This window comes from Bemisia tabaci, chromosome 7 (assembly GCF_918797505.1).
Source record: "Bemisia tabaci chromosome 7, PGI_BMITA_v3".
Classification (NCBI taxonomy): domain Eukaryota; kingdom Metazoa; phylum Arthropoda; class Insecta; order Hemiptera; family Aleyrodidae; genus Bemisia; species Bemisia tabaci.
Genome location: NC_092799.1, coordinates 48,025,984 through 48,050,686, shown reverse-complemented (window position 1 = coordinate 48,050,686; position 24,703 = coordinate 48,025,984). Strand labels below are relative to the sequence as shown.

Here is a 24,703-nt window from a genome sequence, read left to right as displayed (position 1 = left end):
CAGAGCCTACAGTTAATAATTTGGTTATTAATTAACTTTTATCAAGCACTGGCAACATAGCCTATTAATGTTTACATTGTGTTAGACCCAAGTGCCGATAGCCACTGGCACAGCTCTCATCTCATTTGCATGTGCGAAAGTCATGAATCCTGCATTTCGCTGTACATTCATATTCAAAAATTTCCAGCAGTAGCGTTGATTAAGGTATCTATTTCAACACTTTTATTAAATTTATACCTCCATCCCTGTTACAGTTCATTTTGTCCATCATCTTCGCAATGTGCATCCCTACTCTGCCATGCTGTTACATAACATAATTTCCAGCTCGTCCTGTCAGTTTCTTATCAGTTTTCTCAATTGACGCTACGATTATTATAAAAAAACTCGTGTACCTTCTTAAATCTTTAATTTTATACTTTTTCAGACAGTTTGATCGCCGAATAAGTTTTTGTCGTAGAGGTAGGTGCGCTAGGTTATGAAGCTGTCGGAATGACTCCCTTTACAAGTTTTCCTCATTTTCCTTGCCATCACATTCAACCTTCTCATTCTTTGAAATTTTTCAGCTCCTCCTAATTTTGTCACAATTCTTAGGATTAATTTGGTTTTAATCATGAGGTTTACTCCAGTGCGGAACCAGCAAGTATCTGATTGTGGTGACCTTTTGAAGTATCAAGATAGTGGTCACATAGCTGAGACAAAGCTCAATTCAGCTGCTATCTAAGAATTTTACGATTCCAACTAACAATAATGCCGATTTTATTTGATTGCGGTACGAGCAGATCACACATTTATTCAAATCTTACCTAGACAATGTTGAAAGAAAGCTGCGACATACATTATCGCAACTATTGGTCCAATTTTGATAAATTCAGCTTTACATTATGCTCTGAGTACAAGAAACTAGGAACTTATCAGATTTGATCTATCATTTTTGGTTTCTGAGTTATGAACTACATGATGGACCCAGTATATTTTAACAGTTTTTCAAGAGTTTTTCGTCTTTAAAATTCAAGCACATATTTTTTAATAGTTTTTTTCTATATTAATGCTCCTATCTTTTTTTCCCTCTCAATTCTAAGTACCTAATTATAAATCTTGAAAATAAGAATATTTCCACAATGTTGGCTGGTCTGCTTCTATGGAAATGAATTGTGAATAGAAGTTCTGCAATATAATGCATCAATAAAAAAGAGACTTTTCTAACCGTGCGACCTCCACTGTTTCTTTCAGGTTCTCCATCGAGCATTTGTTATGTACTGTCGATACATAAGTTTTCTCTAATCAAAGATACTACGCATTCAAGACACCCGCAATGTCTGAGGAAAGTGATGTTCTGGGAGAACCAACCTCTCCAAGGCGGTCCAATGTGGAAAGTGGAATGCTCAGCAAGAAAGGCATGTCCACCCTTAGAGTGGTAAGTTGTGGTTGTAAGTTGTGTCATACATATTATAACTCATCATTCCATTTTACTGGTGGAACTGGAATTGCAAATTCTTTTGGTCATTCAGTGAGCATTGGTGAAAAAAGGAAAGCTGTATCGTAATGTAATAATTTTTTACCCTGAATACGACAGAACAGAATTTCATGTGGCTTTTTCTTGAGTTAAAATTTTTAATAGCCAACTTCAAATCGCCTCAACTTGCCATTGGTGTAGTTTTTTCAGGCGATTTTTCCCCCAAAATGTTTGTGAAAAACCCCTCCATGCTCAAGTATCAATAAGCCAGTTTTAAGGTTTTATGGATGAAGATCCCTTGTCCCGCTAACACTCACGTTGTGTAAATGTTAACGATATCTATGTCCTCTCTTACTCCGAAAAATTCAACATTTTTACAATTCTTTATCGTTGAATCGTTTAAATCTTAAAATAAATTGTTATTTTCCAAACTGAGTCATGTGAGTGTGTGATTGCCACTCCCAGATTTTTTTTTCTTTTACTCATCGAAAAAAGAGAACATGTTACATAGTATTTTAATTCACACCTTGTCTAAGTAGGGACCTCTTGCAATATATAAACCTGGTGCAAATATTTAAAAGAAGCAGTCAGTCTTTCTTCTCAACCTATTTGAACATTAACAGGTAAAGTTGGCAAGAAAAAAATAAAATTTAGTGTTTGAGTAGAATTTTGTCGCGAAGTGGTTGAAAGAATGTACATTAAACCCATAGGTTGGGCCACAAGACAGTAATAAGGTATTGTTTCCTTCTTCATTCAATTTTCCTGCAAATTAACAGTTCGTATTAATTAAGTCATTTTTTCAATTTTTGTCTTCTCTTTTTCTTTTCCGGTATGTCTAGGTGATTTTGGGTCTTATTGTCATTGTTCCTGGAGTAGCCCCGGGATGAGTTTTGGATTTCCTGCTGTAGCATTACCACAGTTGAATTTAAACATCGATGAAGCATCTACGTTTGGTAAGTCATGTTGTCTAAAGTCAAAGTGTCTAAAGTGTTGTCTCATGTTGTTCACATTGATGATAAAATCCTGAAAACGTGTAACTCGATTGCAGCATTTCAAAATCTCCATTCTTGTTTTTTTTTTTTTATTTACTTTTTTTTTTTTTTTTTTTTTTCGATAAAAGCAATGAATAATACAGCCTGAAAGAGCCTTGCACAAAAAGGGCTAAAATTCGCCCGTTTTCGGGCCCTCGAAATTGGGGTCGGTGTGAGGTATTTTTTCATCTATAGGGTGACCCTTTACACATAATAAAATTTCAGATTGAGTATACGCACCGTTTTTGAAATATGGGGGGGCAAAGTCCCCGATTTTTACTCATATTTGCAGGTATTTTATAGTCGAACTTCGGCTGCTACAAGGTACCGGATGTAGATATTGAAGCGCGGTTTGCGGTGATTTGTCAAGCTATTTCTGGATTATTTTTTCACATCTTTTACAAACCCGCAAATGGTTTTTCGGGGGGGGGGGGGAGCTTTATTCATACTATCATGACCGTTCGTATACGTCTTACTGGCATTAATTGCTTCGTTCTCGACTCCTCTCCACGCCGTAATCATGATGGTATTTTCTGTTAGGAATCTTTCTTCTTCTTTATATTTGACCAATTCTAATGTTGTCTCCCCCTTTCTCCCTTTTTAACCTTCCCCCCCCCCCAATTCTAAACACTCCCTCTCAAGTGTATATTCCTGTGCGGCAGATATGAAGGTGTTATTTGTGGGGAATTATTTTCTGTCTTTATGGTTGATAAACTTTGACCCCACCTATTTCCTCCTTCCCCCCTTTACCCCTGTTTCACCCCCCCCCCCCCCATTTCCACCGTACCTTACTCGAAGTTGTCTGCTCCCTCTGCAGCAGAAATGAGGATGTTTCCGGTAACTATTACACTATCCGATAACTATTATACTCTCACAAAAAAAAGTATTCAAGCATGTAAAAAAGAGAAAAGAGGGGGGGCAGTGGAAAGAGGGAATAAGGTAGGAAATATGAACTAGTGAGGGGGGATGGGAAAGAGAAAAAAGGGTGGGGGGTGTCTCCCTTGTATTGAGTTTAAAAAAGTAAAAAATTCTTCGCTGGAAACATCCTCATTTCTGCTGCGGAGGGAGCAGACAACTTCGAGTAAGGTACGGTGGAAATTGGGGGGGGGGGGTGAAACAGGGGTAAAGGGGGGAAGGAGGAAATAGGTGGGGTCAAAGTTTATGAACCATAAAGACAGAAAAATAATTCCCCACAAATAACACCTTCATATCTGCCGCACAGGAATATACACTTGAGAGGGAGTGTTTAGAATTGGGGGGGGGGGGGAGGTTAAAAAGGGAGAAAGGGGGAGACAACATTAGAATTGGTCAAATATAAAGAAGAAGAAAGATTCCTAACAGAAAATACCATCATGATTACGGCGTGGAGAGGAGTCGAGAACGAAGCAATTAATGCCAGTAAGACGTATACGAACGGTCATGATAATATGAATAAAGCTCCCCCCCCCCCCCCGAAAAACCATTTGCGGGTTTGTAAAAGATGTGAAAAAATAATCCAGAAATAGCTTGACAAATCACCGCAAACCGCGCTTCAATATCTACATCCGGTACCTTGTAGCAGCCGAAGTTCGACTATAAAATACCTGCAAATATGAGTAAAAATCGGGGACTTTGCCCCCCCATATCTAAAAAACGGTGCGTATACTCAATCTGAAATTTTATTATGTGTAAAGGGTCACCCTATAGATGAAAAAAAACCTCACACCGACCCCAATTTCGAGGGCCCAAAAACGGGCGAATTTGTGCATGGCTCTTTTCAAAGAATGAAAGGAGATTACAGGTTACAGAAGGATAAAAATTTGAGGAAGTTTCAAAAAACGATAATAAGTTTTTTTTTCAAAACAAACAAACATTAAATATGAGGGGAAGTATGCCTTTTCTTAGGAACAAGGCCCACTATGAAAAAAAAAGTTCTTTATTCGTAGTCTACCTTTTTACAAATTCAAAGCGACAGCAATTGACATTATTTTTATTTTCAGTCCATCTTAAAAATCTTGAACAGCAAATTATGGAGAATCTCTAACTTTGTGTACCTAATGAGACAAGGCAATCAATTAACCTTTAATTAAAATGTGACTTTAGTAGCTTACATTCCAGCTCATCTAGCTCATATAAAGGGTCAAAGCCTAATACATTTATCCACTTGCAGAGTGCAACAGAAGATCTGCCATCTTGATTCTTGCATTTATTTTATTGTTATTCAATGCTTAACTGAAAACAAATGATCCTCTGTCACGTTCTTAAAGTGCGTGAACTCATTTGACTTGGACTCGGGTCTTGAAATAACATTATCATAGTGGTGATTTTAATAACTTCATTATTCAGAATTTTCCCTCCGCAGGTTATTATTGATCTTTAATATATATTTTTTTTGCAATCTTCTCTTCGTCATCATGATCTTATATACTATACTCTAAAGATGATTTAATAGTGAGAGTAATTTTCTCTGCTGGATTTTAATTTACAGCAAGTCTGGGTGCTATAGCAATGCCTATTGGGTGTTTGCTGAGTGGTCCAGTGATTGACCGCTATGGACGAAGGACAGCTCTCATGTTGATAAACCTGCCAAGCTTCATGGGCTGGCTGCTCATAGCCTCAAAGCCTCACCTGACAAGACTCTATGTTGCTCGGTTATTAACTGGTTTAGCTGTTGGACTCGCAACAACTCCAGCAGCTGTCTACTCGGCGGAATGTCTCACTGTTCACAAAATGAGTCTTCGAGGAAGTCTGACGACCTGGTCCACAGTTGCGCTCACAAGTGGTATTCTTCTTGTTTACTTTACCGGTGCCCTGCTAGCATACACAACAGTTGCAATAATTGCATCTGCCATCTCACTGTTATCATTGGTGCTCATTTCTTTGTTCATCCCAGAAAGCCCGACCTGGTTGATCGATCAAGGCAGGTTTGATGATGCTGAGAATGCAGACAAGATTCTCAAAATCCATCGTAAACGGACAGCGTCCGAGTGCAGTCAGCTAATCCCAAAAGATAGTCCCAAAGAGAAAAAGGAAGAATTTTTCTCCATGGAAACTATTCGCAAAACAGTCCAAGACTTCCGTGAACCAGAAGCGTACAAGCCGTTAGTGATAATGATAACTTTTTTGTTTTTCCAACAATTTTCTGGTTTGTACGTCATGATAACTTACATGGTAGATATCATCTCCTCTGCCGGTGTTGAGGTTGTAAATCCATACCTAGTTACTGTGATCTCCGGAGTAGTAATACTTATAGCTGCAATATCTGTGACATTCTTGCTTCCAATTTTTGGAGTGCGGAAGCTCTCTATGTTTTCATGTTTGGGTGTTTCTGTTTCAATGTTGACCTATGGAATGTACTTATCAGTGCGGAGTAAAGTTCCATGGGTGAGCAACTATCCCATCTTTGGGCTCATACCTGTTTTCGCAATCGTTTTAAATGTTTGGATGAGTGGTATCGGTTTTATTCCTATCCCGTACTCAATGCTCGGTGAAGTTTTTCCTCCACATGTAAAAGGAACTGCTGGAGGTATTGCATCTAGTTTATCTTCAATTTTTTGTTTCATTGCAATAAAAACATATCCTTATCTTTTCTTAAATTTAGAAGCTGGAATTTTTTACCTGTATGGAACCTTAGCTCTTTTCGCCTCTCTGTTTGTGATATACTACTTGCCCGAAACACGTGGACGAACTCTAGAAGAAATAAATTCAAGCTTTTCATCCAAAAAGAAAAGTGAATATGAGCAACATTGATTTTTTTGTCAATGTTTGATCCGTGGAAGGAGGTTTTTTACTCGTACCTCAATGCATTTCATTTTAATCGCTTCCGGCCGAAAATATAGTAAAATTAACTTTTGGGTGAAATAGTACACCCACTGTATCAGAGACAACATCCATCTAAGTTTGAATTACTTTTTTCTATACATTTTATGCATTATATCTGTATTAGGGTATCACAAAAATTCATGTCCGGTATTAAAATTCTTTCAGGTACGAATCCACATTGTACCAAAGAGACGCATTAAAGCAACAAGATCTGCCTTTTTTTTTTATCAAAACTATTGTGATTTATTTCTTGTACATATTTTATTTTTTCTATTGCCTATTTTCCCTTTGTATGTTTGCCTTTCAGCAATGAATACTCCCTTTCCCTCATCCTTCAGAGCACCATGACTGCAAAAGTTTTTTATCTCCGTCTTTCTTCCAGAAACGGTCTCATTTTGTTTTCCTTTATGCTTTTTAGGATGAAAAATGTAAATTTATAATGATGAGGATGTAAACCTATAAGATCAGAGGAGGGAGTCCAATGGTTGTGAACAAGGGATTACAAGTGGAAAATTGTTTTTTGTTCGTTTTTTTTTTTATCTTTTGTACAAATGCTCATTTTGGACTTAAATTATTTGTTTGTTTGTTGTTTTTGTAGAAGTAAAGAATTGGAATACTTCATTAGATGAAGAATTTTCTATGATGCTGCTCAAGTTTTCATCAACAAAATGAATTAATTAATCCAACAAATTAATTAATTAAAAATTTTAATCAAGCTTTAAGTTCATAGATCTTAGAACTTAATATTTCAAAGCACATCCTCAGTGTTTTGTGCTATTTGTCGATCGCAAGTTCTTTGATTAGTCTTCTGAGTAGCAGCGGTGAAAATATCAAGTGAAAGTATTAAAAAAAACCCTGTTTATCTCTCTAAAAGTCTGATACCAGTTATTTTTTTCTTTTTTTTTTTCATCTACCATCTGTAAAGCTTTCAGTGGACTGGGGGAAAAAAATGCCAGTTAAAAGCTGGGAATGAGGAGCATGTTTCCCTAGAAATCTAGAAAGATTAAGTCTTATTTGAAATCTGCAAGGTTGTAAACTACAAACTTACGTACAGTGTTCTATTATTTTTCATTGTGGTTCAGTTTAAGAGAGGAAACCTCAAATTAAGCGTTTTCTCAAGATTTTCTCCAAATTGTTACTTTTCGAGTCAAAAAATCAATTTTGCAGGTTTTGAACCAAGAGGGTCATGATGAATGCATATGAAGACAATTGTTTTAAAATTGAGGCAGTTATTTTCAAAACAGTTCATCTATGTTGAGATTGTTTAACCTTTCTGCTACCTAGTAAGTGTCCTAGTGCAAGCTTTCCCGAGAGTGTTTACTCGTAATTAGGAGGAAATGTAATCAAATTTCATCCGAAAAAACTAGAGAAGGTAATCTGCTGTTAGGAATTCATGTTTCACCATTCCACTTGATCTATTGATTGAGGAGACCTGTTTTAAAAATGACTGCCTTGACTATTTTTTTGTTTTTTATTTAGTAAAAATTAAGTTGCTTAAAGGTTAAGTTAAGTTTATAGCTTTTTTGTATCACAAATAATGATTTAGTAGCTTTAGTGCACCTAATGTACAATGTACCAGAATACAAGCCTCAGCATTTTTTCCCGATACTAACAAAGATAGATTTGCTGAAGGAACTGTCATTTTCAAATCACAACTAATTATCTTGCTTTGAGATAATGCGTGCCTTTCAATTTGTTACTTTTTTAAGGTACCTACCCAATATTCATGTGTATCTGAGAATTTTAATCGATCAATCAGCGTGAAGATCATGGAAATTGAGCTAGGTCAAATAGGCTGTTAATGGTTGCTGGCACTAATTTGAATCTATCTTTTTGATCTTCCCTAAAGTAACAGAATTCAAAATAACTGATTATTTTTCGGGAGAGTTTTTTTCTCCTGTGTCTATTCATATATTGATCAAATTTATGGACAAGAAACTGCCCTTGAATAATTTTTAACAATTTACTTCATCATGATCAATTACTAACAGAATTGTCTTAGTTTTTTGTTGTTTTCTAATTGATGCTACATACATGTAATTGTGATGTTTTGAGTCTCAATATAGAGAAAAATTTCATCTGACGAGGGTGTAGCTCCTCCTAGCAATGAACTTATTCAGCTCTTACTTTCAGCTGATTTTTAAATTATTCTCGGTCAAATCTTATCTATGACTTGTAGTGTTCTTATTATCATTTATTTAACAAATTTTCTCTTGTAGCTAGTCATTCAAGCAAATGTTCGTTTTTTTTCACCTTTTTTGTACCTCTTGAATGTTCTCATTCTTAGGATTAGTGAGGGATTATAAAGTTTACAAAACTTCTAATTTATTAGTATTTTTTGTTCTAAGAGAGAGAGTCAGAACGAGATATTTTATAGGTTCCTCACTTATGAAGTATGTTCAAAATTATTTCCCTTTATTAGTCTTATCTTTTCTTCAGATTTTCTACCTTTGAGCTTTGAAAACTTCCAACATGTTTTTCTATGACAGTAAATTCTGGTAGAGGTTAGTTCAAAGGACTGAAGTTTGCAGTATCAAGAAATTTGGTGGCAGGGAAATTTAGATATTTTTTTTATAATGTTCCTTACGGCCTCCTGAGTACAATGCGCTTTTGAAATTTTACTTTTTATGCGTAAATCTTGAGGAAAGCAAGGCTGAACAGTGAAATTTTCGGCATCTTTATACGCAATATCCAGCATGAGTTTTCCAACATTTTGTCTGCAATTAAGGAAGTCTTTTGTTTTCTTGCAGGCTAGGAGGGTAAGATAGATAAAAAGGAACAAATTCCTCCAAAAAATAAGAATGTGTGGTGCAGCGTCCATACATACCTTACAACAGTCCCACTTTTCAATTTGAAAACGCTTTTATTGAGATTTGCACATAAAAAGTTTAATTTCAATAGCTTATTATTCTTAGGAGGTTGTAGGGAGCGTCATATCAAAGAGCGTCGAAATTAACTAGTGCTGACTTTCTTGGTATTTATTGTGTGCATAGTCCTTGTAATGCTGTTATTTAATTTGGTAAAAAAGATTTGTTGAACTAGATACTAAAAAAACAACAACAAAAACAGAGAAACCTTTAACATTATCTAATAGATTTATCAAGAAGGGTAAAATTCCACATTTTACAATTAAAAACATTCAATAATTACGCATGTATTTGATAGAAATGTGGAATGTTTTCAATAATGATCCTCTTTTAGTTATTCCACTATTTTCTCCCTTACTTTTTATTTATTTTTTATGTCTTTTCTCTTTCCGGGTGCTCAGTACTTTCTTACTCTGGTGTCAATATTTTAAGTATCCAGGATTGTCCGTAGATTATGTAAGACACTTTTTTCAGACTTTTGATACCCCCCTACGTCAAATATGTCTCTTTCCCTCCTACCCTTCTTTTCAGTCTTTTGTGAGGCAGCCCCAGTCTCTTCTGCTTCGCCTTAGTGCTGCACATAATTTACGGATGACCCCTAAAAATGAAATTTATTCTCCTTAATCATTAGAAAAATTTGAATAATTTTAGAATTCATGTTAAATATGAACCTAGTCAGAATCATTTACTAAGATTAATGACTGTGTTAAAAATATGGCATTCAGCTGGTATAGAAAGCATCCAAGTATTATTTGATGCTCCTATGAGGAGAGGTGAAAGCTCCATGTTATGCACGACTCCAAATCTAAAGAACGCTCAATATTTTGGGAAGAATGATAACTCTTTGGAATATGCTACTTAAAAATTTATTTAAGTTTGGATTGTGGCTCTATCGGCAGTTGAGAGTCTTGGTTTGCATTAGGAAAGTATTTTAAAAGAGAAAAGGTTCAAAGAAAAACCCTAAATCCTAGCCATGTACTTCAAGAACAGTGTGTGGATTTTGAAGCTTGTCGTGGCTTCAGTTTTTTTTGTTAGCGAGTCTTTTGAGGAAAAATGCGAGTAATCAACTTACTCATTTGCCAGAGCTTTCAATTTGTTATTTCATGAGAAATCAAGAATTATCCTAATTCACTCATTTTATATTGTAAGCAAGCTCTTAACCCTTATCATATCTATTTTTCAAAATATTACTAAACGTTTCTTTGGATATGTTTCCCCCTCTTTTTCACATGAATATGAACTAAAGGATGTCTTGAGTACCTACTTGATGAGTGAAATACCCGGTTTTTTAGTGTTGTTGATTTTTTATGACATTCAAGCCTGTTTTCTTCTTATTTTCTGTAAAAAAAATGGTGATTAATTTTTTCCTTTTCATACATTATGTTCTAAGCTAGTTACCTTTAGTCTAGTTTTCACCTTGTACCTCGTATGATTGGTTGTGAACTGAAAGTATTTACTTTTACTTCTCATAATACTGCTTCAGTGCGGTGGCAGTCTTTAGAGGTGATTCAATATTCCCTGTACGTACGTACTTTTGTCTGTGCACATACAAGATTTATTGTAAATACAATCAGCAGCCTGATTGTTGACATTTTGTGTTTGTTGGGTAGACATAGATAACATAGGTTAAAAGGCGGAGCCTGATTGGTCAGCTATGTCTTATCGCTACTTTATCCTGCCTTTGTCAGGTGGAATGGACGACATATTGTCGGAACCTTAAGAGGTGCCTTTAGCTTGTCGTGAGGTCCACCCCACATAGGCACAACAAAGCAGCGATAAGACATAGCGGACCAATTACGCTCCGCTTTTTAACCTATGTCATCCATGTCTACCCTACTGACACCAAATTTCTACAACCAGGCTGCAGGCCGGTACAATGATAAAATTAGTTTTAAGTTGTAAAAAAAATTGGAATATCGACAGTTATGAAAAAAGTTAGGAGTCCTTGTGAGATATTTAATTCATCCTTTTGATCATGTTTGCTTGAAGGATTTGTTTTATAATTGAAGTGAAATCTAATCAGACCAGACCATATAGTAGGTCACCTGCATTCAACACTTAAAGACTAGATATGAAATCAGAAATATTTACAGCGAAGAGATGCCGAGAATTGCCTCATGTAGATCAGGTTTTTTGGAGTTAGTGCATTCAATTTAGGTTCTTTTCAATGGACTGCATTTTGCACCTAAGAACTACTATTTTCTGGCTTATCTGTAAAAGTACTCACTTACCTGCATTAAAATCCTGCTGGCACAAAATGATTCTAAAATGAGCTGGAAATCTTAGTTCCTTATTTCAAAATGTAATCCTTTGTGGTAAAAATTCATTTCTTAAGAAAATCTGAGGATTTTATCAATAATTGTCCTACTGGTTTCGATTTTGGCGGTTTTCTAATTTCACTTCAAATATTAGAAAATAAATAAGTAAATTGACCGCATGATATTTTCAGAAATTTTAAGATCTTTATACGCAAGTACTTACCAGAAAATTAAGTTCCACTGATCACAGACATAGGTGAACACTAAACACCATCAAACCATGGAGTTTTTCTGCTATGTGAATTTTCAAGTCTCCACTTTTTTACCTCTATGTATCAAAATTAATTGATCTATGTTATCGCAATTTATCAATCTACTTAAAGCAGAAAATCCACTTTACAAGATTTTAATTTTTTTTTAAAAAAGTGCAAGTTAACTTAAACGCAGTCAAAATCAAAACAAGTTCTACACAAACCTACCTATCAAAATAATGCCTTGACTTACCATAAAACTGTTTCCTCAAAGAAGTAAGAAGTAACTTTTAAGGTCTACCAAACATCAACTTTTAAATCTATTAATCGAACAATGCCACGTTTCTTTAGGAAAATGTATACCTACTTGTCCTCCGGACCTAAAATTCTCACAGTAACTTCCACCTTTGTCGATACTTTTTGATAGGTTTTGTTTCATTTGCAATATTGAAGCTCTGCTGTTTGCAGTATAGCCGTACATATAATGGGTTATGATAGCCAATACTCAGTGCAATTTTTCCTCTTTTTAACCATGATCAGGACTACGTATAAAAAATTATTATAGAATTTACTTAAAAATATTGATTTTATTCCCTTATGTTGACTAATCTAAAGTCAAGAAGTTTTGATTGTTTCACACGTCCCTGATATGTCATTTCTTGTCGCAATTTATAGTGCATATTTTTTTTCACCTTGCCCTTTTTGCAAAGTACTGTTTTTTAAGGTTTCTACAATTGCCCAGCATTAATGTGACTTTTTGTTGTTTTGTAAAATTCACTGCAAGGTTTATTTTATGAACCTTTTGTGCCATAAATTTTAATAAAACGGTATCGCTTTTTAATATCTGCCTTTACCTTTATCACCCACCTTAGTTTTATATCTTTAAAATTTGAAAGAATGCCAATTTAAGCATATTAATAACAATTTTCGTTCTTCAAAATTTTGAAAATCATATGAATTATAGTGCAATGGCAATTAATCAACTTTCAAAATAGAAAAGTACCTAAAAAAGTATGCAGTGTCTTTAATTCACAATTCTCAATTATTTTTCTGATTTCACCATAAATTAGCACCCACTTGAGCTCTAGATCATTAGGCGTAGATATAGGTATTAAAATTTATAGCAAGGACATTTTTTTACCCACGTACATTGAGCCCAAACATTTTTTTCAGAGTATCTATCATTTTTAAATTTTTCTCTCTTTTTATTATTTCATCGCCCATGCTCTTTAATAGCTGAAATTTCATTTTTTCTTTATTATTTCTAAGGATCTTTGGAGCCTATTTTCATGATTTCTCCGTCATCGGCAAGAAATAATGACGCCCTAGTTCCTACAAAAAAATTTAGTACGGTACTCCCAGTTTAAATAACTTATATCCTGCAAATAAAAATTTTCCGAGAACCCTGGGAACTTAACAAGTTCATCTTCGGTTTCAAGTTAATTCATGTCTAAACGCCTTCAAATAGGTGAGATGCAACTTCTACGCAGGCTCAGCGGCGCGCGTCAGGCCACAGCAGGGTCGCTGCCTCCTGTGAGAACTGTGTGATTACAAATTAGCGCCTGAAAAAAGCTTTTGATCACACCGCCGATCATGACTTCCCAAACTGCGACAACTTTGATCGCGCCATACAGTAGTAACAAAGCAGGCAGGGTAGCAACCACAAACGCTTTGGTTATGACGTCACTGTGGTACAACCGTAAGATTACATGTATTTTGTTATTTAACTGATGACGTCACTTGCCACGAATGTGAATTGGAATAAAACGAACCTTGTTGACTACGACCTCAAACGGCCATAAAAGAAATAATCAAACCGTTTTATTATTATTAGCTCTTCCGAATTCCGATCATTCTCAGTTTCATGAAGTGATTTCGTGATCATAATCCATACCTGGTTATTTTCTCGTAGAGTTTTTCCGACTTGGAATCTTTAAATTTATCTCTCGAGGTCTCTTTGTAAATTTTGAGAACCCTGTGAAATGTGAAAATTCGGTGTTTTCGTTTCCGTTGTCGATGAAGCACGAACCGATGATGAATTTATTGAGGCTTGTTTTGTGACTGGAAGGAAAATATTTATGCTTGATCAGCGAAATTATCAATGTATTGTGCCTGTTTCCTGTGATTCTTAGTCGTGAAATGTGATTTGTAATTATCAATTACCCTAGTGTTTCGCCCCCGATTTTTCGGATCCATCCTCACGAGGAGAATCAAGATGTTCAAAGTTGGATTAAAACTTCTTCTGCATCGGCAGTCAGCCACTTCCAGGACAATAATTCATTTCTAAATATTTAAGGTAATCCCTCGGTCTGATAATTTTTCACCTCTCAATAACTAAGTTTGCTTCATGAGTTAAAATTTGGGATTTTCTGGCATCACTTTCCTTTCTTCAAGGTGTTGATATCAGTTTCCTGGGTAGCCTGATAGCAGTTGACATTGTAGATACCTAATCATTATTTCAATATGCGGAAGAGGACCAAGGTTTTAATCCTCTCATAAGTCCTTCTCTCCAACAGAAAAGGTACTATTTGGAAAAATGTAGCAATTCTGGCCATCCCACCGTCCTCAGAAGTCTTTGAATGTCTTGTTTGGATGTAATGGTGATGATGGAGCAGTTGCCTGCAGATATTACTCTTCCAATTATGATCCAGGTACACCAATCACCCTCAAATTTGTATTTTGAAGGGTTGATTTGGACACTTAGTACATGATAGGCTATGGACTATACCCCTGATGGACCTGAGCATTGTTTACCAAGATATTAATTATGCACCGGCCGTGGGTGGAATGGGGCCTCATCTGGTACCGGACCTATCCATCGCTGATTGCTTCAAGAGATTGTAATCCTTTCAAATTGGCTTAAATTATAAATATGAATGTTACCTACTGCAAAGTAGAAGGGGCAAAGTGTGGAATATCAGCAGCTACGGTCGCAAACCCTGAATTTACTTAAACCTCCGTAAGTACAGTAGAGGGACGCATGAATGGCCTCAGTAATTTAGTCTCCAGTCATCAAAGTCAAGTAAGACTTTATAAGTATCAATGCAAACCCCTCCTGCGAAATGATCAAGGTTTTGGTATCGGTCGCACCACCATTAGACCTTAGAGTGCAAAAGAGTCGCAATGTACTGGAACGCTGATGAAGTCACTTTTTATAGCTGTGTCGTCCAGCAATGTAGGGCTAGTAAGCGGAGACTGGTGAAACCGTATGTGCAGGATCCCAGCTCCGGACTTCGCTCTGAAAATATAGGCTTAAAATTTATTCCGCCCAAACCCGGAGTTTTGTACATCTTTCAATTTGTTATGACTTTGGTCTACATTCTTAATTTTCCAAAATATGTATCCTCTGAAATTACTAAATCCCAAAAACCACTTGCACCTTGTGACGCTTCAAACCATTATGTTAAAAAATACTGTGTGGTTCCTACTTTCTGGCGAACAGGAGGTTTGAAATGCATCGGTCAAGGATTGACTTCATCGGCGCTCCAGTATATTGCAATTATATTGTACTCTATGCATTACTTACTTAGACCGGCATACCATTCGACTTCTTCTCCATCAGTGTACAATGAGGAATACCAAACTTGACTCAGTTTAATTTGTTGTTTTTAGATAAACCTTATTTTCTGGTGAAAAAACTCATTAATTGCTGGTTACCCTGTCAAGTCAGTTTTCATCCTCTTTTTTTAGCAGCAAGTATATAATGTGAGGTCCAAGTGCTCAGTTCTCCAATCTCTAGTGAAACTGCGTAAATACTCGTCTTGTTTGCATTTTCTCAAATCTCTGACCCCATTTTATTTGTTTGAAAGGATAACAAACCAACAGTATTGTTTGAAATTTTCACACAACATTTTTCACAACAATCGGCCCTGATTTTTTATCTTCTAGAAAACTTCCTTGGAAGTGGAAATGGTTTCAAGTATTTTTAAAGTGAGTAAATAGTAAGAAGTAGTCAAGTAAAATAAATCATGACAGGAAGTTTGCAGGGTCAGTAACTGGATATGCAGTTTTGCAGTTTCAATGTTGTAATGCCAGCATCAGGTACATGAAAACTCCAACAATCAAGAAGTCAGCTTCTTTACAATCAGCCTCACTACCATTCTTTCATTCATAGAGTCATGGGTACTCTTGACCATCAATGATGCTGGAGTATAAAAATCTGATATAAAAAATTAATGATCCCGAGCTCACTAGCTTGCTTACATTTGTGTGAATGTTTAATTTCATATTATCTCAACACCATGGCTTATCAATCAATAAGCCTGTAATTTTGTTTTAATTGGTGCCTATTATCTGAATGGCTCAAACACAGGCATGAATACGTAAATTAAAGTAGGCATCATCTTTATCACAAAATGTGCTTAGGGGCAACACTGCTATTTGTCATTAAATGACTAATTAGTTCCTTTCTATAACCCTTATCTCTCATTTCCGCATCAAGAGAAAATCAGTCTGTCTTTCTTTTATTTAGTTTTTTTTTCTTATCATTCGGCTAATTTTATAATGATATGTACCTAGTATATGTAACATCTATTTTTGAAGATAATTCCTTATCCTTAAATCAGATGCTTTCAGTTTTTTGTTTTCATTCTTCAGGTACTTGGCTAGGTTATTATCAAGGAAATACTGTCTTCCCAGCATCCTCTGTGTGGAATTTTCAATTTTCTGGGTATTGTTGTTTTTTCAGGAGGATTATTTTTTAGTTTATTTTATTTAATTGAAGGGCTCACCCTAAGCAAATTATAAGGTATTATGCAACATTTTTATAAATTGCAAAGTATGAAGTTTACTTTTTTTCTCTTTGAATAAATAAAATAAGGGTGGAAATTTTGAAACCCAGCAAATGGAGGTACTTGGTTCTGCGCTTAGGTCATCAATAAGTGGTCAATATTTGTTATGCTTTGAGCCAGTATCTCACATTTTTCAAAAATGTCTCCTCACATCTCTGCATTTGTATTCTTCCCAATTTGCGGTTCAGACTTGTAGGTAATTATGTATGTTTGTTTTCTGATTTTAGAATTGCCTGTTGCTTCACTAATTTTATTTTATGCTTAGGGTAATCAATTGAATAATCCAGTGATATTCTTCCACTTTCATTTCAGCTTCCGGATTGAATGAGTGAAGACTCAACAGACGGTGACAGTATGGTGTCCACGCAGGGAGAGATTAGAGTTGGTCCCTCACATCAGGTAATTTCTATTTGTTGTCCTCTTTCAATCATTTTGCCTTAAGGGAGATGCAACATTTGTCTTCACTTGTAGCATCATCATGATTTTCCTGTAATTTTACCTAGAAGTTCTATCTCCAGCTGTACCTGTAGCATGCAACATACTCATTACATTATTTTATTTTCCTTAAAAATTATCCATCTCCAAGAGTGTTTCATTATTTTTAAACTGGAGGAAAAAGGAAAAACGCTGTATGAACTTCCAGGAGTTGCCAAATTTCCTCTGATATGACAAAAATTTGTTGGGACAGTTATAAATATTTTTCTTCCAATTTTTCAGACAATTTTGTTTGCAATTTCATCTAAAATAGCTGAAAATTTTACAGAAAAATATGCATAACTTTCCTTTAAAACACATGTTATATCTGAGGAAATTTGGCAACCCTCGAATGTTCATAAAACGTTCTTCAGCAAAGCAGTATAGACTACATTTTGCATGGAGGACCAATATTTCTAACTTATCCGTAAACTCACCTATTTGCATAAGGAAAAAGACACATACGTTGCCGCTAAAATCAGCCAGAGATAGTAGTTCCATGCTGTAAAGTAAGGTCCAGTCAAGAGTTCTTTCCATACCTTTTCTCCTTGGTCCTCATCAACCATCCTAAGATTCCAAACAAGGAACAGATCAAGAAACAAGTTTAGTCTCGAACGTACTTTTTCCGTTTTATTAAACATTCATTCAAAATTTTCCTACATTCGGAGTATCATTTTCTACTACAGGCACGTCTACCTGATTTCCGGCCGAGCGGAACATCAGAGACTGTTGCTGAGAAAGAAAGAGAATGGGAGGAAGTGCGCTGGGTGCCTGCTATGACATTGGACGGTGATCTTCTCATGTATTTGCGAGCGGCCCGCTCCATGGCTGCCTTCGCTGGGATGTGTGATGGCGGATCTGCTGACGATGGTTGCATGGCAGCCTCTAGGGATGATACAACTATCAATGCTTTAGATATGGTATGTTTTAATGTCATCAAAACCAATCTACACAGATCAGTCATATCTATGGTTCAATTTTGAAACCGTACTGTGTATTGATGGCAGGAAGTTTGAATGTATTGCGGCTTTTTTGAGATCATTTTTGGATGAATCAATTTTACATCATACAGGCCGTGGCAGGGGAATCTCAAAAAGATGCATCGTGACTGGCCTCTGTGGATTGGTTTTGATTTCAGCCCTAATTTTGGCCTCCTCCTTTTTTTTAAGATGTCGCTATCTACTGATCAATTTAGTAGATTTATTATTATGTATGGGTTTCATAGTCCTTCTGCAATCAGCTCCTTTCCACAAGGAGCTCCTTTTAGTCCACATGGTAACTAAGGGAGGATTAAGAAGATCCTAAACATAGCATTATGCAAAGGACAATTTTAAAGGATCGTGAGTGGAGTGACACAATATAACTTTGAGCATAAACCCTCACGAGGGATTTCAATGATTTCCCTCTTTAAAAAATTAAAAGTACAAAACAGAAAATTCTGCTGGTTTTAAAAACTCTTAAGTTTACTTGTCACAGAAAAAATGAAGGTGTGAATAAAACAGACAAAAAATTCAAAGAGAAATAAACATAACTGAATTACAAGTCTATAGAACCCACAATCTCCCAAAAGAATTATTAATAAATGGCCAGAGATTATATTAGATATTAACTGAATTCTTAAGGATCAAGGCCAGATCCTTAAGGACCGAACCTCAAAGTTTGTTAAGATCATTTTCATCATCAAAAATTGTTTATTTTTATTTTTTTTGGTATCAAATCATTGCAAGCCTGAGACATCATGTATACATGTTACAATCAAAGACAGAGCATGAATGACAACCAAGGCTCAAAATGAAGTTCAATCAAAGAAAATTCAATTTGTAATGAATATTTTTAATCGTCTCTGTATCAGCATTGTGGCTCCAATCTAATATAGAGAGAGAAGTTCTTTCATCTAGAGTTTAATAATGCTGTGCAAATCTTTCCTCGTATCAAGCATCAGGCACATAATATGGCGTGTCATTTTGAAAGGCTCTTTACTTCAATTGGTATAAGTCTAATGAATTTGGAATAGCTGGTTACGATAATACTCTATTTTTCCTCTGCTATAGCTCCATGATGCTGGTTATCATCCGGGAAAGGCGCTGCAAGCTCTTGTTAAATGCCCAGTTCCTAAAGGAATAGATAAGAAGTGGTGTGAAGAAGAAACAGTAAGTTATTTATCCTTATTTTTTATCTGTCAATCAGGAACTTAGGAAGACAATGAGCTCGCTCTGCAATTTTTGATTCTTGCGTTTGTTGAAAAGTGGTAACTGCACTCAGTGCACAGGAATTTCCGTGGATTTTTTTTAACCGCTCCCGAACAAGAGTTGAATATAGCACATTTTGAGCTTGTTCAGCAATTTTTGACTCTTGCATCCTTGAAGAGTTAAAACTGCACTCAGTTCACAGGAATTTTCCCGGATTTTTTTTTGTACTATAACAGCTCAAAAAACCAGTTTAAAATTGCATATTTTGAGCTCCATTTCAAGGTGAGAAAACCAAAATTATGTTAAAAAAATATCCACCCTTCCTCAGGTACACTTTCAACCAGCCACCTCCCTGTCACAATTTATGGTCCGTCCAGTTGTTATCAATGTATGACTGCAAGGCCATAATTGCAGCAGAGCGGTTGCACAGTGGAAAGTGAAGTTTGGGTTTAAAGGATTTAGCAGAAACTTTGACTCAGCAGCATTCGACTTACCAAGGGTTGACTGTATTCTCAAGTTACCTTAAGCTGAAAGAGTCTAATTTAACTAAAGCTACAATGTTCATAATTAATTTTTAACGTTTCAGTCACATTTTTTTGCTTTAATTTGTTGCACAGTGTATGTTACCTTGTTATTCTCTTTCAGAAACGTTTCGTGAAAGGCTTGAGGCAATTTGGAAAGAACTTTTTCCGTATTAGAAAGGATTTACTGCCTAACAAAGACACTGTAAGTTTCCCATTTAGTTAATCCTTTTGTCACCATCTCTTTTCTCCTCCCTCTTGACTCTTGGAGGATCTTGTTCTTTTTGCCCTAAAATTTGACGAGTTCAGTTTTTACAAAACAGTCTCATGCTTGCAGGTTGTTTTTTTTTTTTTTTTTTTTTTTTTTCCCTCGTAAAGCAAATGTTTACACAATGATTGGTACAGAAAAAAGATAAAATACAACAAGAATAGTTAAAGATTTAAGACAATGAGTAAGCAAGATAGAACATGAGAAAATATAACTATTACCTATTACAGAAAATAAAAGTCTATATGCAAAATTAAAGTCTATTCACACTCAAGTTAGCTATTTAAGTATACCCAGGTTCTCCGTTTGGCAATTCAACTGGGAATATGCTTGCATAGTTAAGCATCAAACAGAGAAGTCAATACAAGGAACTTCTAAATTACTGCCAAGTTGGTCGTGGTGACCATTTTCAAGGTGCCAACATTATCTAAAGCAGTCACAGAGACCGGCCCACTCTGCAGGAATATATTGTTGTCTTATGGAGCGATGAAAACACTACCTGGAGGTCTACCATGGAACCAATTGAATCGGGACGTGCAACAACCACTAATGTCCCTATTTTTCTAGTCTTCAATTTTATTTAGTTGATAATACCTTTTCATAGGTTGAGTGCAAACCACGAATGCGTTAATACCGTCTCTTGGTTACCTTAATCCCAAAACGATCCTTTCATCACTTTTATGTGTTTTCAACTCTTAAAAGTTTTATCAACTCAAGAAAACTGAAGACAGGAAAAATGGATATTAGCGGTTTTCGCACGTCCCGATTCAATTATGAAGTACTTAATATGTGCACAACTGAAAGGCAGTGTTAGCACCCCAGAGGTCCCTGTCAAACCGATTAAATTTTGCAACAAGGAAGTAGATTTCCGGTTCATAATACAAACAATGTTTAAGTCATTAGTTTGTGCTATGCAGTAGACGCTTTTATGATAACTAATTAGCATTCCCAGTGCACATGTAGCTCAATCTTTTTTTTTTTTATTATAGATTTCCTATTTCAGGGGTTTGCTAGACTGGATGCAAACAAACACGCAAAAGCATGATCTACAATAAATGTGTTAAGATGTATTGGTTGATAGTTTTACTTGGTCATCATAATATTGTACAAAAATTGTTCTCCATTAAATGGTAAATTTGGCCCTAAGCTGCTAATCTTTTCCATCCTCAAATTAAAAATGGCATGAAAACAAACATTGGTGATTTTTTGTTAAAATAGCGCTGACCGCATTTAAAAATATTTCCTCTATATCAACCTTATAGCTACCAATATTGGTAGACATAAGAAATATAATGTAATGCTTTAATATAAATCAACAAAATTGAAATGAAAAAATCCTCTCTCTTTTTCCAGTCAAAAGCCAACAATGATCACCAAAATTTCCGCATAAGATCATTTATCACATGAATCCACAGGAAAGTGGACAATTTGATGCTCCGGAGACAAGATAGATCTCTTTTCCTTAGTACCTTCATCAAAGACACATCCCAATAAACATTTTCTCTCTTTTTTTTAGTCGGAACTTGTCGAATTTTATTATTTGTGGAAAAAGACACCTGGAGCAAACAATAATCGACCTCATAGACGAAGGCGTGGATCTCTGCGTAGAATTAGGAACACACGCAATACACGGGCTGGAACACCCAAAGAGGAACCCGGTGGAAATGGTATGAAGTTATTATCTCCTTATTTTCTTTGATATTCTATCATTTACATATTTGGGGATCTACCACTGAAGTGTGTCAAAGGAACTTTTATACGTTGAGATAGTTTTTCGCTACTATTTATGAAGGGATCTCTGTTTGTGACAGAAAATTTTTCAGGAATGTGGACTCAAGCTAGCAAAATCAAAATTTATAAAATAGAGTTTACAGCATTTCTGACACTCAATTTCACCCAATACCTAACCTAATTATTGTTCTGAAAGCAAGTCATCACTCTTGTCTGTAAAGCTGATGACAAAAGTGGAAATGCTTGATGAGTGGTTTTATAAAAAAAAGTTGAAGCCAGATAGCTCTTATCTCAGGCATTAGGTCCGAAAAATCTGATTAGTCTAGAAAAAGTGAAGTATTTTTATGATGGGTCTGGAATTCAAGAGAAAGTTCGGTAATTTGCTTGAGAGGTCTGGACAAAACATTAAAAAATATTGATTTTGGCTTAATTCGATGCAGTTCAGCAATGATACGTCCTACCGTCAGTTTATGTAACAGCCGCCGAGCCTTGCGGCTACTTGTGAGTAAGGAGCATGGTCCAACTTCGAGGTAATCGACGGCAATTGCCATTTACCCTGGTCCCTTGAGAGCGTCTCACTAGTCAGCTTGGCCCTTACTTACTTACTTACCTACCTACCTACCTACCTACCTACCTACCTACGAATCGTAAGTAACTATATCTGGTTCGGGAGTCAATTGCCTAAATGTTTCAAGGAGTGCTCTGATCCCTTACCTTGTCCAGATGCACCTCCTGATATCTCACTCATCAACCGATCTGGTTTCATGTCATGGTTTCTCTGTTTCAGGCATCGGATCTGCTCGGCCATCTCCTAATTCCAAAGAAACAGGTTAGAATCCTATTTTTTTTCTCTTTACTGTGATTCGCAATGATTCGTAAATTTTTTTTTCCATCTGTGAATGAATTTTTAAAACAGTTTGTTCATTACACTCAATGAGCGCCTGTCTGCAAATTGCATTTTTCAAGTTACAAGAATTCTTAATGGGAATATAAAAGGAATTTAAGTGTGAATTATTCCATTCTCATCTAAGATAAATGAAGAAAATCAAGTTCACTGAGCATCTCGCCACAAAGCTCCTGAAGTAATCGTACTAATGATTTTTAATAACGGTAACAATGATTATTTGAAATTTGGAGGGTTCCAAATGCTTACTAAAGCACAGCAACTACGTTAAGAACTGTTCTTTGGTCATTTTTTAAGTAGTTTTTTCAAATATTTGGCTAATTTGCAGAACTTTTTTCCTTTAAGCCTCAGATACCTCATAATCTAGAGTATGACTAACTTTGGGGCAGACTTGTACATACTGTGCTTGAATTAATTACCAAGGAAGTTATAAAACGAATATATCACTTAAACAAAATAAATTCTAGAATATTAATTCTTTTAGAATTTTGTGGGATTTGAAATAGACTAAGGACACATAGCATATGCTGTTCGAAAATTTGATCCAGAAAACCTGGAAAGTCAGGGAATTTTACAAGCAGCGTTCAGCAGAAGTCAGCGTTAGGCAAGTTAAAAGGAAACTAAATCTACAAGGCAGTTTTGTTCGATGATCAGGGAATTTGAAAAATTTAGAGTTAGGGAAAAGGAGCAAAAATCAGAAAATTAAAAATGAAGAAATTATAGAAACCCTTCAGTCTTTGTGTGAGGAATACAGTGTGTTCAAGTACCTAATTTCAACCTACAAATAAATATTTTATGTGTCACAGCTGGTGAAGGTGGTAGTTCAGGAAGTGATGAAGAAAATTCTGAAGACGACTCTGACACTAGTGGCTCTCGTTGTCAGCATTGCTTTAACACAAGTAAGTCATTGTTTGCATTCACTTTTTTCTATAGAATAAATGGTGGTGTCGAGCAAAATCGTACAGCATTTCAGCCATATCTTCACCGAGACTAAAAGTGAGCTGTTGAGGCTTGTGAAAATGAAATTCTACAGAAGAGGTGGCAAATATATCCGACTGAACCATTTTGATTGAAAAAATAAAACGATTGAATAAAATGAGCACCATGATATCTGGAACGTAGCTTTGCGTTTCATTTTGGAGCTCTTTCTGGTGAAGGTATGGATGGCCTCTCCAGTTACATATTTGATTCTTTTGTTTAACTTTTTGGAACCAAGACATGGTATGGTAATATTTGATGTTTCAAAGCACACCATAACAGCTCATGATACGTTTATTCATTGTGTTGTTCTCTGGTTTGTATGGTTGATTTTTTGGTAATTTTAATGATTAAAAACCATTTTTAGGTTCAAGAGACTGCCAACCACTCACATCTGGTCCAAAGCAAGGGACTCTGTGCTGCCCCGATTGTCGGGCATACTACAAAAAGAATGGTGAGCTGCCGCCTGTTCCCAACAACCGAGCAGACAGTTCATATTTATTCAGACCCGTGCAAAACCATGACTCGCCGGAAAGTTCACCCTCGCGCATGCGGACGCGTAACAAGTCGAAAGAAACAGTAAGTATTTCTTAAATTCTTGAATCATTCAATTGATGATTTGAAAATCTAAAGTTTATCATCATCTTTCGATACTTGAACCAGGCATTCATTTGAGTGTCAACTGAATAAACCAAAAAAAATGAGAAATATGTTTAATCTCTTCATCTGCACCACCTAATCCAAACAAAGAAAAAATGGTATTAATAGTAAAGCTCCTAAATCATGTATCTCGTTTGCAGGGTTTTAAAAACTCCGGTCATATCCAATTTGTTCAAAGGAGAACAGATCAACATTATTCCTTGAATTTTTCTCGGAATTTGCTTCATCTAGAAAAGAATTATCAAGAAATTTAATAAGAATTGACGTTAAGTAGTTCTTTAATCAAAAGATTAAGTATGATAGGAAGTCTGCAGTGTTGCAAACCAAGGTACACCGTTTGGGAGTTTCAGTGTCAATATTCTTACCAGAAAGGTTCCAGTATTTGAAATCATCAGCTCAGTTGTGCTTTTCAGGCCTAAGGATTCAAAGTTATAGCTAGGTTCCACATCTGGAATATAAGCCAGTAAACCAACAGAAGAAGAGGAAGTTATAGCTAATTTTGATGTCATGTTCATATTTTTGCTCTT

General features: G+C 35.7%; 2 protein-coding genes across 5 annotated transcripts in view; both read left to right on the top strand.

Moving 5' to 3' along the window:
- Positions 1–47: 47 nt before the first annotated feature.
- LOC109039686 (facilitated trehalose transporter Tret1) lies at positions 48–12,502 on the top strand. 2 transcript variants are annotated; one of them, XM_019055286.2, is made up of 4 exons: positions 48–204; positions 1,231–1,414; positions 2,293–2,406; positions 4,952–12,502. In XM_019055286.2, the coding sequence occupies exons 3-4, from the start codon at positions 2,337–2,339 to the stop codon at positions 6,211–6,213; spliced, it is 1,332 nt and encodes a 443-aa protein (XP_018910831.2). In that variant the 5' UTR covers positions 48–204; positions 1,231–1,414; positions 2,293–2,336; the 3' UTR covers positions 6,214–12,502. The 2 variants fall into 2 exon arrangements, with proteins under 2 accessions (XP_018910831.2, XP_018910832.2); XM_019055287.2 differs by lacking the exon at positions 48–204 and adding an exon at positions 304–459.
- Positions 12,503–13,455: 953 nt separating this feature from the next.
- The window catches only part of LOC109039682 (arginine-glutamic acid dipeptide repeats grunge), a 45,030-nt gene continuing 33,782 nt past the window's right edge, over positions 13,456–24,703 (top strand). Inside the window, exons 1-10 of one of the 3 annotated variants that reach the window (XM_072302718.1) lie at positions 13,456–13,957; positions 16,258–16,330; positions 16,764–16,850; positions 17,612–17,845; positions 18,977–19,075; positions 19,760–19,840; positions 21,420–21,570; positions 22,422–22,463; positions 23,345–23,437; positions 23,884–24,095. In XM_072302718.1, coding sequence (XP_072158819.1) covers positions 16,776–16,850; positions 17,612–17,845; positions 18,977–19,075; positions 19,760–19,840; positions 21,420–21,570; positions 22,422–22,463; positions 23,345–23,437; positions 23,884–24,095 — 987 coding nt within the window. In that variant the 5' untranslated portion in view covers positions 13,456–13,957; positions 16,258–16,330; positions 16,764–16,775. The remainder of the gene's footprint in view (positions 13,958–16,257; positions 16,331–16,763; positions 16,851–17,611; positions 17,846–18,976; positions 19,076–19,759; positions 19,841–21,419; positions 21,571–22,421; positions 22,464–23,344; positions 23,438–23,883; positions 24,096–24,703) is intronic. The other 2 variants (XM_019055279.2, XM_019055281.2) reach the window with 2 other exon arrangements.

What these genes read in the sequence shown, in the direction of transcription:
- LOC109039686 (XM_019055286.2), top strand. Translation starts at nt 2,337, where the DNA reads ATGAGTTTTGGATTTCCTGCTGTAGCATTACCACAGTTGAATTTAAAC. An exon ending in CGATGAAGCATCTACGTTTG is followed by an intron (nt 2,407 to 4,951) that starts GTAAGTCATGTT and finishes TTTAATTTACAG; the next exon opens with CAAGTCTGGGTGCTATAGCA.